The sequence below is a fragment of the Balaenoptera musculus genome, chromosome 5 (assembly GCF_009873245.2).
Source record: "Balaenoptera musculus isolate JJ_BM4_2016_0621 chromosome 5, mBalMus1.pri.v3, whole genome shotgun sequence".
In the NCBI taxonomy this organism is placed as follows: domain Eukaryota; kingdom Metazoa; phylum Chordata; class Mammalia; order Artiodactyla; family Balaenopteridae; genus Balaenoptera; species Balaenoptera musculus.
This window is the reverse complement of record NC_045789.1, coordinates 260,512-272,670: the sequence shown is the minus strand read 5'-3', so window position 1 is coordinate 272,670 and position 12,159 is coordinate 260,512. Positions and strand designations below refer to the sequence as shown.

The 12,159-nt window shown below is 44.4% G+C and overlaps 1 protein-coding gene across 4 annotated transcripts in view; it reads right to left on the bottom strand.

The window, feature by feature from the left end:
* Positions 1–7,162: 7,162 nt before the first annotated feature.
* GUCY1A1 (guanylate cyclase 1 soluble subunit alpha 1) overlaps positions 7,163–12,159 on the bottom strand; it is a 60,716-nt gene continuing 55,719 nt past the window's right edge. For all 4 annotated transcript variants that reach the window (XM_036853542.1, XM_036853544.1, XM_036853541.1 and 1 more), the window contains one exon: positions 7,163–9,945. In XM_036853542.1, coding sequence (XP_036709437.1) covers positions 9,744–9,945 — 202 coding nt within the window. In that variant the 3' untranslated portion in view covers positions 7,163–9,743. The remainder of the gene's footprint in view (positions 9,946–12,159) is intronic.

Here is a 12,159-nt window from a genome sequence, read left to right as displayed (position 1 = left end):
TATCAGCACATAGCTGAGTGGATTTTGCAATAAAAATACACCATTGTTAGACTGTAAATGTTCCCAAAACCTGAAAACAATATTCAGTTTACTTTCAAGGGCTATAATAATGTGACATCAGTGAGCTGATCTGCCTGGAACTTAAGCACTGTGACCTGAAAAGTGTCAACACTGGTGGTGCAGCCCGGTGGCCTCACGCGGGGTCGGAAGTGTGACGTGTCTGTCTGCAGGACTGGGGGAGGGGGGGTGCTCCAAGCCATTCGGCCACTCTCGCCAGGAGACAAGTGGGGCCACTTTCGGCGGGAATCGCAAGCCTGGCGGCAGGGGTAACCTCCGACTCCGAACCATAGTGGCGCCTGGCCTGCGATGGCAGCTGTGTTACGTTTGGCACAATGACGGTCCAGGCGGTGACGGCGGGAGTGTGAGTGCAGTCTCATTCAGCCCCGGGAGTCCAGGCGGCACCCTCGGAGAACAGGCCCTTGTCAGAGGCACTTACACGAGCGGTGCAAATAGCATCAGCAACTGCGATGTGTTTCCACCGGCAAGACCCCAAATACGGGAGCCTTTAGTCTGCTGGTATGTGGTTTTTGAAGGAGCTAGAATATTAGCAGCGACCCAAGGATAAGTGAAAACACAGTGAGACCCTGGGTTTCAGCTCAGCCAAACCATCAGTGAACCAGGCCCAGACGTGTTGGAAACCTCTGAGGGCTCGGCTGAACCAGTAGCTTTGCTGTTAAGTGGCCGAGGGCGTGTAAAGCTGCCCCCAAGGTGACAGCTGCCACTGTTTCCTGTAAAGCGGAGAGGCCGAGGGGCCAGGCTAGTTGTGTTCCTGAACAAGCCATTTCCACTTACCGGGTGAGGCTGTGGGCCCTTCCCACCCTGTCACTCGCTGAGACTGAGCCAAGCTGCCCCCAGTGGAAGCAGAGGCTGGCGAGCCCCACGCCCTCCGGGTCAGGCGTTCGGCTTTAACAGAAGCGTCGCCGCAGCAGAGCAGTAAGGCTGGACAGTAAGGCTGCAGGTCGCTGTCGGGGGTGACAGGTCTAACCCTCGAGGGGGACTCTCGCGGCGAGGCCTGACTCTCTCTGTCTGGGCTCCAATCACCGGAGTCATCAGACCAGAGACCTGCAGCCGAGGGCCTGCGCCGCTGGGAGTCGAGGTGTGCACGTCCGTCAGGAGAAGCCCCTCGGGTGCTGGGGCACAAGGAAGCAGGTGCGCAGACAGGTTACCTCCGGATGGACGTTCGGACAGGTGTGTAACCACAGCACAGTGAATGAGCCTAAAAGGCCCCCCACGGGGCGCATTGGCGTTCCCTTTCCACTGTGATTCTTGCCTAAACCCCATTAGTGTCATTCACATGCCCGTCCCACCTAGGAGGGCGGCTTGCAAACAGCACAGTCGTAAAACCTCAGTTCCCTTCACTCTCCCTTCCCCACCCCCCAATATTCAGACCCGTGACTCCACACACACACACACACACACACACACACACACACACACACACACACCGGGGCAGGGAGACCTGGGCCTCACCCCTAACCGGCTCTCTGCTGAAAGAGAGAGGCGCAAGTAGGAAGGGCCAGGGAATGCAGAGGGAGAGGGCGGCCCCAACCCGCCAAGCAAGGAGCCTTCACTTGTAGTTTGGAGCCAGCTCGGGGCTCCACAAAGAGAACCTCCGAAGTCTTGGGTCCAGCACCCTGGAGCACGAGGCCGGGTCCTCGCGACTGACACCGTCTACCTCGGCCTGGGGACCCTGCACTCAGCAGCCCAGCAACGCTGACTCCAGCCGGGGCCGTGGGGCTCGCTCATTCCAGCTGATGACGGGCTGACTTGCATAGCAGTGACTTCTTTTTAAGGAGATCATTTTAATCTGGGGCACGAGTTGCCCTATTACTAAGAAAATATCCTTAAATTCTTGCCCAGCTGATGTGCAAGGTCTAGGGCGTCTTCCAGGGCTGTGGGTCTGACTTCAGTCATTTGTCTGTGTCAGTCTGTCTAGTCACTTGAATCAGCATCGTAAATCCAATTCAGGGCGTGAAAGGTCCAGATACTGCCTACCTGACTTTGCTAGGGTTGCCAGAACAAAGCATCCAGGTGCTGCAACTGCAGAACTTTACTGTCTCCCAACCCAGGAGACTAGAAGTCCAAGATCAAGGTGTCAGCAGGGTTGGTTCCTTCTGAGGGCTGTGAGAAATACCTGTCCTGGGCCTCTCACCTAACTTCTGGTTGATTCTGGCAATAATTCATATTCTTGGGCCTGTGGAAACCTCACCTCGATCTCTGCCTTCATCTTCACGTGGGTCCTCCCTGGGTGACTCTGCGTCCAAATTTCCCCTTTTTCTAAGGACACCAGTCATATTGGATTAGCGGTCTAGTCTATCTGCTCTGCGTGACCTCATCTCAACTGATTACACCTGCTATGACCCTATTCCCAAATAGGGACTGGGGACAAGACTTCCACATGTGGATTTTGGGGGGACACGGTTCAACCCACAGCAGTGCCTTATCTGTGGTTTCCACGGGACCTTGTGTGTCTCAGGGAAATCCTCCCCCCCCCCAAAGAACCAAGCTCCCTTACAGCAGCCAGGACTACGGAAAAAGTCCAAGATCTCTGACTGTCACCTCTGCCAAGATCTAAGGTTGGCGTGAAAGTCTGCGGAAGAGCTAAGCCCCAGACCCCCAGGAGCCGCCATCCTTTCCCAGCAAGCGTGAGGCGGCCACAGGTGCACTGGCCAGCGTTGCAGTGCTTCACCTGGTTTCTGCTCCCAGGGCATGTGGACCGTCTTCCTGTTCACTGAGTGTAAATGTCCCTCTCCGTTACTGTTGTCTGAAGAGGGCTGGAACCTTGCTCCAGTCCAGGACTGTTCTTTGTACTGGTTATGACGGTGACGTACATCTGAGGCTGGCAACCTGACGGGGGAGAAAGGTTCTCATCCGGCAGGGTGTCAGCAACCACGCAGCCACTGCTGAGACAGCTGCATTTGAACCTCCTGCCTGGTACATGACATGAAACTCCACCCCCAATCCTTCCTCACCAGCAGACAATAAAACAGATGACCACCTATTACCCTGTGGAACACGAAACTTGGTCACCATCTTTGCTACCAAACCCCATGGACTCTTCCTTCAAATCCTGTTGATCGGCCCACAGGAGCCTCGTCCGTCCTCTTCTAGGAAGCCGTGTCTCCGTCAGCATCCCATCCTCGCTGCCAAACTGTCAAGATCTAGAAGAGTGACATTTTACTCTACTTGTGAGGTAACAGGTTAAACTGCCATAGTGTCATGAATTCTGGCAGAAGACACGAGATCCCTGGGTCAGAGGCAGAAGACTTCACCACTCAAAACAATGTCAAGAGACACGGAGGACCAGCCTCGCCTTGCGCTGGCTTCCTGGGCCCTCACTTCCACAGGACAATGTGATCTCTGCATACACAGTGGGCTGCATTATAGGACAGAAGCCCTGAGCTTAGGAATGCAAATCTTGCATAACGGGCAGGAAATATGGCTGCGCTTTTGCTCTGCGGGAGGGCATTATCTCTGTTTGCTAAGGCTGCCTGCTGTACAGACATTCTTGAAAAGATCGTGTAAAGCAAAGGCAGCCAGTCCTCCTGTTTCTCTACAAAATGCAAGGGAGTGATGGAAAAACGTCTCCTAGCAACCTGCGGCCAAATAAATGGACCCCAGAGCTCACGCTACTCGCCGTTACACTTGGATAAGCTGAGCAGTTTTATTCTTAAATTTAGGTTTTCAAAAAATTTATGGTTTTGGTTTTATTTGTGGTTTGAAAAACTCGAATATGAGTTTTGTTGGAAGTAGGAGTTTTACAGACCTAAAGAAATGTATTCTGGTTATACCGGGACTGTATTTAACAATAAGTTTTTCAAAAGGGATTTTGGATACACTGACCTACACACAGCAAAGGCCTGAATTAAGAGCTTTTGGTCCTTTTTCTCCCCACTGTTGTGTTGGAGGTTTCCTCCATCTGAAATGGCAAGACCCACAACAGAACAAATGTATTAAATATTGTTTTTACTTGATTTGATGGTTCATTTTCTTTTTAAACAGAACTCATTTTAAATTTTAAGAAGATTTTTATTTAACACTTTTATTACAATATTTATATGGCAACAATATCTAACAAGCTTCTGAGACACAGGATAAATTTTTGATAGACTTTGCGACTCTGCCAGAAGCAGAACTCAAAATAAACAGTGTAATTTAAAGCAACTGTGAAAGTCATCATAAAAGAAGTGTTGTTAGTATCAAGAAGGTTTTCAACACGAGGTTCAATAGCTATCCTGTTTCACGTAGAGGAAAAATGAAAAGAAGTACTTAAACTAGAAGAAACAGTGGGATACCAAGAGCAGTGCACATTTACCAAAAACTCGAGAAAATGCATTGAGAGATACGTTAAACATTTGCTAAAAAGAAAACTTTAGTTGCTCATGTGTGAAGCCCCATGAATCAATCATTCCACAGAATCAGGAGCAAAAGAACTTACGCCCTTTGCTCCTCAAAAATCAAGTGGTCACATCTATGCCAAAACTCACAGACTTCGTCTAGTTCTTCATTCTCTTCTCACTTCAAATAGGATTTGCTGTTTTTTCCCTTCTAGATAATAAGTTATTAGCCTGAGGGTCTCTGCTACCTCACTGCGGTGGCCTAGGAGTACATTCCAGGGAATCCCCAAACCTCTGGAAATACACATCAGTCTTGGGGTGTAAGGGCATATGCACATTTTTAGAAGGGTGATGGCCGATATCTTTTATCTTTTATCCAGTTCTCAAAGTGATTTGTGACTCAGTGAACGTGGAGACCCACTGGCCTGTTGTAACAGTTTCTAGAGTAAAATATAAAGAAGATTCACTGGGGTAAGTGAAGAAAATACTAGAATTTCTATTTATATTCATGCTTGCTTAAAATAAGCTTATTACTATATTATATCAGACTGAGAGCAGCGTATTATATATTTATTAATCATAAATATTAATAATACTTACAGGATAAAATTTATTTTTATATATTTATAATAGATTGTCAGTGTTCTAAAGATTTTACTAATGGTGTGCAGAATCCAAGAGTCTGGAGAACATTGCTCTAGACTACTAACTATCAAGCTGTGTCGTAAGATCTTGCAGGGCGTCTTTAATTTACATGTGGGAGGACGTGAAGGAACAGTACATTCCCGAAGACTAAAACGTTTTTATCCACTTCAATTTTCCGACATACATCTGGGGAAGAAAGCAGCTCACTGTGATTGAACAGCCCTGGATGCCGCCTCCTGGGGCATCATCGTTTCCAAAGGCACAGAATTCTGTGAGCCTTGTCACTGTATCTTTCCCAAAGGCTTCAGCTTTACCTTTTTATTCCGGGCGTGTAATACGATGGACTGTCCAACTTCTGTAACAGCATTTTGTTTTGCTTTAATTTTCCCTGAGATGACCCCATAGCTCTTCCCTCAGTACAGATGGGCTTGGCAACCTTTCAGACTAAACAAACATCTTAGCTGATACTTTATAAGATTTGGGCATTATGCAAAGTCATTTTCTGCCAAGTGATCTTCTTCCCGATCTGTAAGGTTTAGTTGCAATTTAATATTTTTTTTTGTTATATACATTTGTTTGTTTTAGATTTTAGATTCCGCGTATCCGTGATAGCACACAGAATTGGTCTTTCTCTGTCTGACTTATTTCACTAAGCCTGATACCCTCCAGATCCATCCACATTGTTGCAAATGGCAGAATGTTTTAACGTTAAATACTTAAAAAAATTGAAAGGCAGCACAACCTCATCGAAAATCTTCTACCAAAATATCTGAGCTTAAGTCCTAGATCTGCAAATTAAATTTTGTCCTGATTTCGATGCCTGTGTTTAAATCTTAGATATTAACATTTTCCTGAAACTAAGTTTATTACGATGAAAAAGAATTTGCACTGACAGTAAAAGAAGCCTAGCGTTTAGAATATCACATTTTTTCCCCTTTAGCTTAGTTTTAAAAATTTGAAAGCTATGCGTTTATGAAACCTATGCTAGTTTGGTTTTGCAGGCACTGAATACAGGAAGAACAGTTTTAGAGGTAAAAGTGTGTGGATTGTGGGAGCTGGTCGAAACAGATGCAGGTGTGACAGGTCAAGGGCAAGGCTGCTTCAGGAGAAATATAGGTGGCAATAAAGTGTAAAATGTTGCAGGTGGCTTAAAGTACGAACACCAAGTGAGTACAAGTCACCAACACCATAAAAGAAGCATTTAAAGGGAGCCACACTTCTGCAGTCTGGAAGCAAACAGGCAAAGAGCAAAAGGAAACTGAAGGCAACCAGGACTGCAAAGGGCTAATCCCTTCCAGAAGTTCTCGCCTCTCACAGTGGGAGGGATTCTTCCCCTTCTCACAGTGGGAGGGATTCTTCCCCTTCTCACAAGGGAACACAGATTTCCCAGGATCTGAGGAAGAATTCCAGCAGAGAATGTAGGTCGCAACACTGTAAACTCTGGTTTACATTTACCTCTTGGTGTTCTCTGCTGAGTAAAGCAAGCTGTCCCTGCTTTTAGCCTCTGTTTGGACAAGGGGACCGCACTTTCCTATCGTCTCTGCAGCAACCTGAGGTTTGGTTTCGCAGGACGTGTTACGTCCTCCTTTACAGGCTTTGCAACCCCTCTGGCCCAAGCCCCTCCGGACCGCCCTCCCCCCGCCCGTGTGTCACGTGTGTCGCACCGCATCCTTCACCCTGCAAACCGGCCTTCGCTTAACTTGTTCCCACGCGCCCGGCTCCGGGGGGAAACGCACCCAAGGCCACCAGCAGGCACGACAGCTCTGGACGTTCTGTGGTTCGGGGAAGGGCCGTGTCCTGTGGAGTCCCTTCCACTGAGGAATGACGACGCATCCGGGTAAAGCCCACCATTCACAGCCACGAGGACCCACCGGCCCATTCGCACTGGGACGTTAGGGGGGGACGTGGGCTTCCCAGCCTCAGGCAGCCTTCGGGTCGCTGGGGCTCCGCAGGTAGCTCGCGGGTGAGGGCGGGTCTGCCCCCAGCCCCTCCCGCTTCACCCCTCCTTCCCTCGCTGCCCCCGGCCCCGGCCAAGCAGCCTGCTCTGCGCCTCACCGTAGCCGCCCCGGAGGGACCGCAACGCCAGGGAGGAGGGAAACGCTGGACAACCTTCCCACCCAAGAAGGCATGGACACAGCAGCACCTGAAGAGCGGCTCCTGGCGTCCTTAGGAGGAACACGTGTCTTGCGACCCACATTGTATGTATTTTAGGACAGTTCACTCGGCAGTAAGGTTCAGAACCCTTGGCTCCTGCCGGAGACCCTGTGTCCATCCTTTTCTGCATCCTCAACTCCACACCAGCCTCAAGCCCCCGGCCGGGTCCCTCGCTTTCCTTGTGAACATACCCTCGGGCTCCGTCCCTGCCTACCCTCAGCGGTCTCGCCATGAACGCGTCTCCCTCACCGCCACCCTCCGAAGTGGATCAGACAGAGATGGAAAAGGGATTCCGTAAAGTTTTTAGCGCCCAAGTTGCAGATTTTGAGCGCATTCCATCATGGAAATGTTGTATGTCCATCTTGCTTAAGGGCTCTGAGGTATCCCATAGTTAACGAGCCTTTGCAGGCTGGCCTGGGGAATCTATCACAGATGGCTTAATGTTTTCGAGAAAATACATTTTGGGTAACTTTTTATTTGGATAAAATATCAAACTTATGGAAAGGTTGCAGGAATAGTACAAGGAATTCCCATGGAGCTTTTACTCAGATTGTTCACATTTTCCTCCATTGGTTCTATGTCTGTGTGTGTGTATATATTTACACACACACACACAGAAAATCTTTTTTGAATTCTAATTAATTTACAACTTTTGGAACATAAATTATTAGCAAATTTGGGTCTGCTTAAATAGGTGATAAATAAGACACATTATTTTATGCTTTTTAATTTCCCTTAATTCCTAATATTTTCCCTGTGATAAGGGCTCATTTCCAGAAAGAAAAATGTATTTAAGTCTTTACTTTCCTTTTAAATACTCTTATTAACTTCATATAATTGTGAGACTATAACTATATTTTCCCAAGGCCTGTGATACTCTCCAATAATAGGATTGGTATTTAATGAGCCCTATTCAGTACCTCGAGACACTGGAGCATCACTGAGTAAATAATAAGTATTGTGATATGTATAGTAATACGCCAGGGATGCTAGAGGCCAGCCAGTAATGGCCTTTGTTCCTGAGGTCACCATGGCCTGGCCTGGGGACTAGTGGAGATAACTGTTAAAAATTCCAGCTGACTTCCTCCTCAGATCCCCAAATAAGAGTTCAGTGTATCTATAGCTCTGCTAATACTGATTTAAACACTGTAATGTTCATCTTTCTCTTGCTTTGAAGTTGCGTTCTTTTAAAAATCAGATCCTTATCTCCAACCAAATTCTGCATGTTACTTAGTTCACCAGAGATCTTAGACTAACATTATTAAAAGTTCACGTTCCAGAAAAATGTTTTGAAATTTCTACAATGAAATCACAGCATAATTTTCTTCATCAATATTCACACCCTCTTTAAAAATATCATTGAATTAATTTCGCTAGAATAAAAAATTCACAGATGTGTACTTAAGACAAAGAGTCCTGATGGTTCCAAGGACATATATACACACCAAAGTGTTCAACACAAATACTTAAAACATAAGCTGTCAGCAAAAAGAACAAGTCTTATTTGCCACTCCTGAACTTAGATTTTCCTAATGGAACTTTACATGGCTCAGCCTGGCAATGGAGGGTGTCTGCTGAAACAGGTCCAAATTACTGCTGTGTGTGTAAATGTTTTACTTCTGTACGTTATGATTAATTCCCTGAATGCTGCCTTTACGCCATGTTGCTTCTGGGTAAAGTAAATTAGAATAATATTATTGCATTTTAATGTAGGCTGTAACCCTCTTTAATCCTGAAGATTATGACGCAAAAATGAATAGAAATGAAATTGCTCTTATGAATTAAAATAGCCTTTCCCATATATAGACTTTTTAAAATGTCAAAAAAGGAAATATTTATTGTTACGACACATTATGTTGTGGAGAATATTTTTATAAAATCATCTTTGATATTTACAGAAGAACTACTTTAGATTCATATTGCATCTAACCCATAATGGCTTATTTTCTCTAAAAAAAGAAAAAGAAAAAAGTGCAACAGAAGAAAGCCTCAATCTATTTTGTTATGTATGCTAACAGTTAAGTGAGGAAATGTAACAAAATGCAGACTTGAAAGGTTCAAAGAGCTTAGGGTATCCAAGACTATGGTTTCTATTCAAAAAGCGTTTTTAAGGCAACCAACACTATGAGAAGGGCTTTGATAACCAGGGTGTTTGGCCAGGGCAGAAGGCGGGCGACTCCACCAGGTTGAACAGGTCACTACAATCACCCGATATATGAACAAGGCGCTGAGTTCTGAGTACAGGTTATAAGCTATTCTTATATATCAGAAATATTCCCCCAAAGTCACTTTTTGAGGCTTCTTTCTTTCCTTCTTTCTTTCTTTCTCTCTCCTCTCTCTCTTTCTCTCTTTCTTTTTCACTGAAGAGTTGAATATTGAGGTGAATACATTTCTGTCATGTTAAGTGGAAGGAAAAGCAGATGGTGACTTAGCTCCCGAAATGTTACTACTGCTCCGCAGCTTGCTGCCATCCCAGGGTGCTCTCAGAAGGTCCACACACGCTCCAAGGACTCAGACCCAAAGACGAACAACTGGGTGTGTATTTGGCTAATCTATTCCCGATGCTTTGCCTAAAAAATTGGCATTGGCTTCCTCAACATCTTTCTTCTGGAACCATGGCTTTGAAGTTGTTCCTTGTTGATAAGCTTCCAGAAAATGACAGATTCCAGGAATGTCACTAGGAAAGTTTGGTGGGAGTTCCTCCCTTGATCGAGGTGTAAACACAAAACCAGGACAGTCTTTGAGTAATCTGGAAATATTGAAACGCAAATATTAATCATAAAACTGAAGACTGACGTAACTGTCTAGTCAAGAAAAGGCGGCATAACTAAAGGAACATTCCTGAGAATATTAATAAACCAGCCATCTTCAGTGTCACTGACAGGAAAAATCCTAATGATGTTTATAAGCGTCTTCACAGAAGAACGGCAAGGAATCAATGCACAATAACAGAAAGCCCTACCAAATAATGTAGTTCACTCATATTAGGAAAAATAACTATAAAATAGTCTTGTAAAGGTATCATCTATAATCTATAGAACAGTGCAATTCACAGCAGTGGGGAAAAAAACCCAAAACAATGCAAAAGTCTAATAATAGCAAAAAATACATGAAAATAATGTTACAGAACTGGAAGAGTTGAAAGAGATAAGACATTGTCTGTCAATTCATTCATTTTCTAAATATTACTGAGAAGTAAGCTTGGGCAAGAACTTGTGAAAGAAAATTCTATATAAGATATATATCTATATATAAAATGTGAGAGTAACTTTGGGATCTCTCAATAGAATTTTTATGAATTCTAGGTTAGTAGGACTAAAGTGAGATTTAGTCGTATATATCGACACTCTACTTACTATCTGATATTTGCAATATATTTTCTTCTTAAATTCTTAAGAATTAAATTTCATCTTAAATTCAGATGTTCTACAGGCTTTTATTATTTGCTGCATTTGTCCATGATGATAAACTCATTTGGAACTAATTTTGATTAGGTTACTGGCTCCTCTTCCCACTTGCTTCCCTAGCTTTCTGTCAAATGCAAACTTAATAAGCATCTCTCTGATCTGTTATTCAGGCCGTGGATGGAAACAGGCTCTAAACCAACTTCTGCAGAAAATCTCTCATTGTATCTTCCCTTCCACGCCCCAGTCTGCAATGAAAAGAGTGACAACGCTGCATGAGACTTCAGGACCCTGACGCCCCTCCGTGTGCTGAGGAAACCGCTGGACACAGATGCAGGTCTCGAGGATCACAGCCCTCAAGTAGAATACATGGGAGTGTTCAATCAACTAATTTTTATCAGTGCACCAATAAATATGTAGTCTGCAAAATCATACGACTAATGAAATGATGTTTTACTCATGGATTTGTAAATATTTTGAGTACCTTTTATTTTTAAGGCATAGTATTTGGTAATATATAATGAAAAATTACAGAATTCCACACAATTGAAAGTATAAGCTTCAAAGTCTGGTAGATGTAGGTTTGAATAACAGCAAAGATGTCAGATTTCTAGCATTTCCAATGGGGATTAAAATAAAACGTCTCTTAAGACAGTTGTGAAGATTAAATAAATTGAACAAGATTAATTAAGCATCAATTAGATATCTCATAACAACCGTCATATTGGTAACAATCAGTCTGATAATATCAGTCACTGGGAAATAGAAACCTTCAGACACCGTGGATTCTATTGGTATATATTACCAATATGTACCAATAGATTGGTGAAACCAATCTGGACAGCTAACTGATGCTTAGTAAAGCCGAAACTGGGTATAGCCCACGATCTGGGAATACCATTCGTAGGTATATTATCTAGACACGTATGTGTAACAATATTTATCAAATCACGTTGTGTAATAATGAAAAACTGGCAATCCTCTAATTACCCATGGATAGAAGACAGACTGGCTTATTTATACTCTAGAATACATATGGGGACATGCACATGCACATATGGGGACATGCTAGATTTATCTCGTACCAGCTTGTGAGAAACAGCTGTTAAACACTCTGGAATTCTGCAAGCCAGTTAAACCATCGGTAGCCTGAAACCTGCCACGGTGATAGTATTCACACCTTAAAAACTGGTAAATGCTAGAAGTCAGGGAGTACCCACTTCACTCCGCAGGCTGGTTTACCAGCACACCACTGCATTAGGAATACTGTAAATAAATGACCTAGATTTATATTTCATCAAGAAAAAAATCTCAAAAACATAGTATTGAGTGGATTCAAGGCAAGTTGTAAAAGGGTATGAGTGGAATCTATTTTTCTCTGGTTTTATTCTTCTATCTGGAGCATTCAGAAGTGGCTTTAAAGCAAATCATTTGAATGTATGAAGAGCCTTGCTCCAGATCACACATCTGGTAAGCCCTGTGCTGTAGGACATGTCTTCTGCCTACAGATCCCATGCTTTTTAAAGAGACTTACAGATTTTTTGTTCATTAAATCGTCT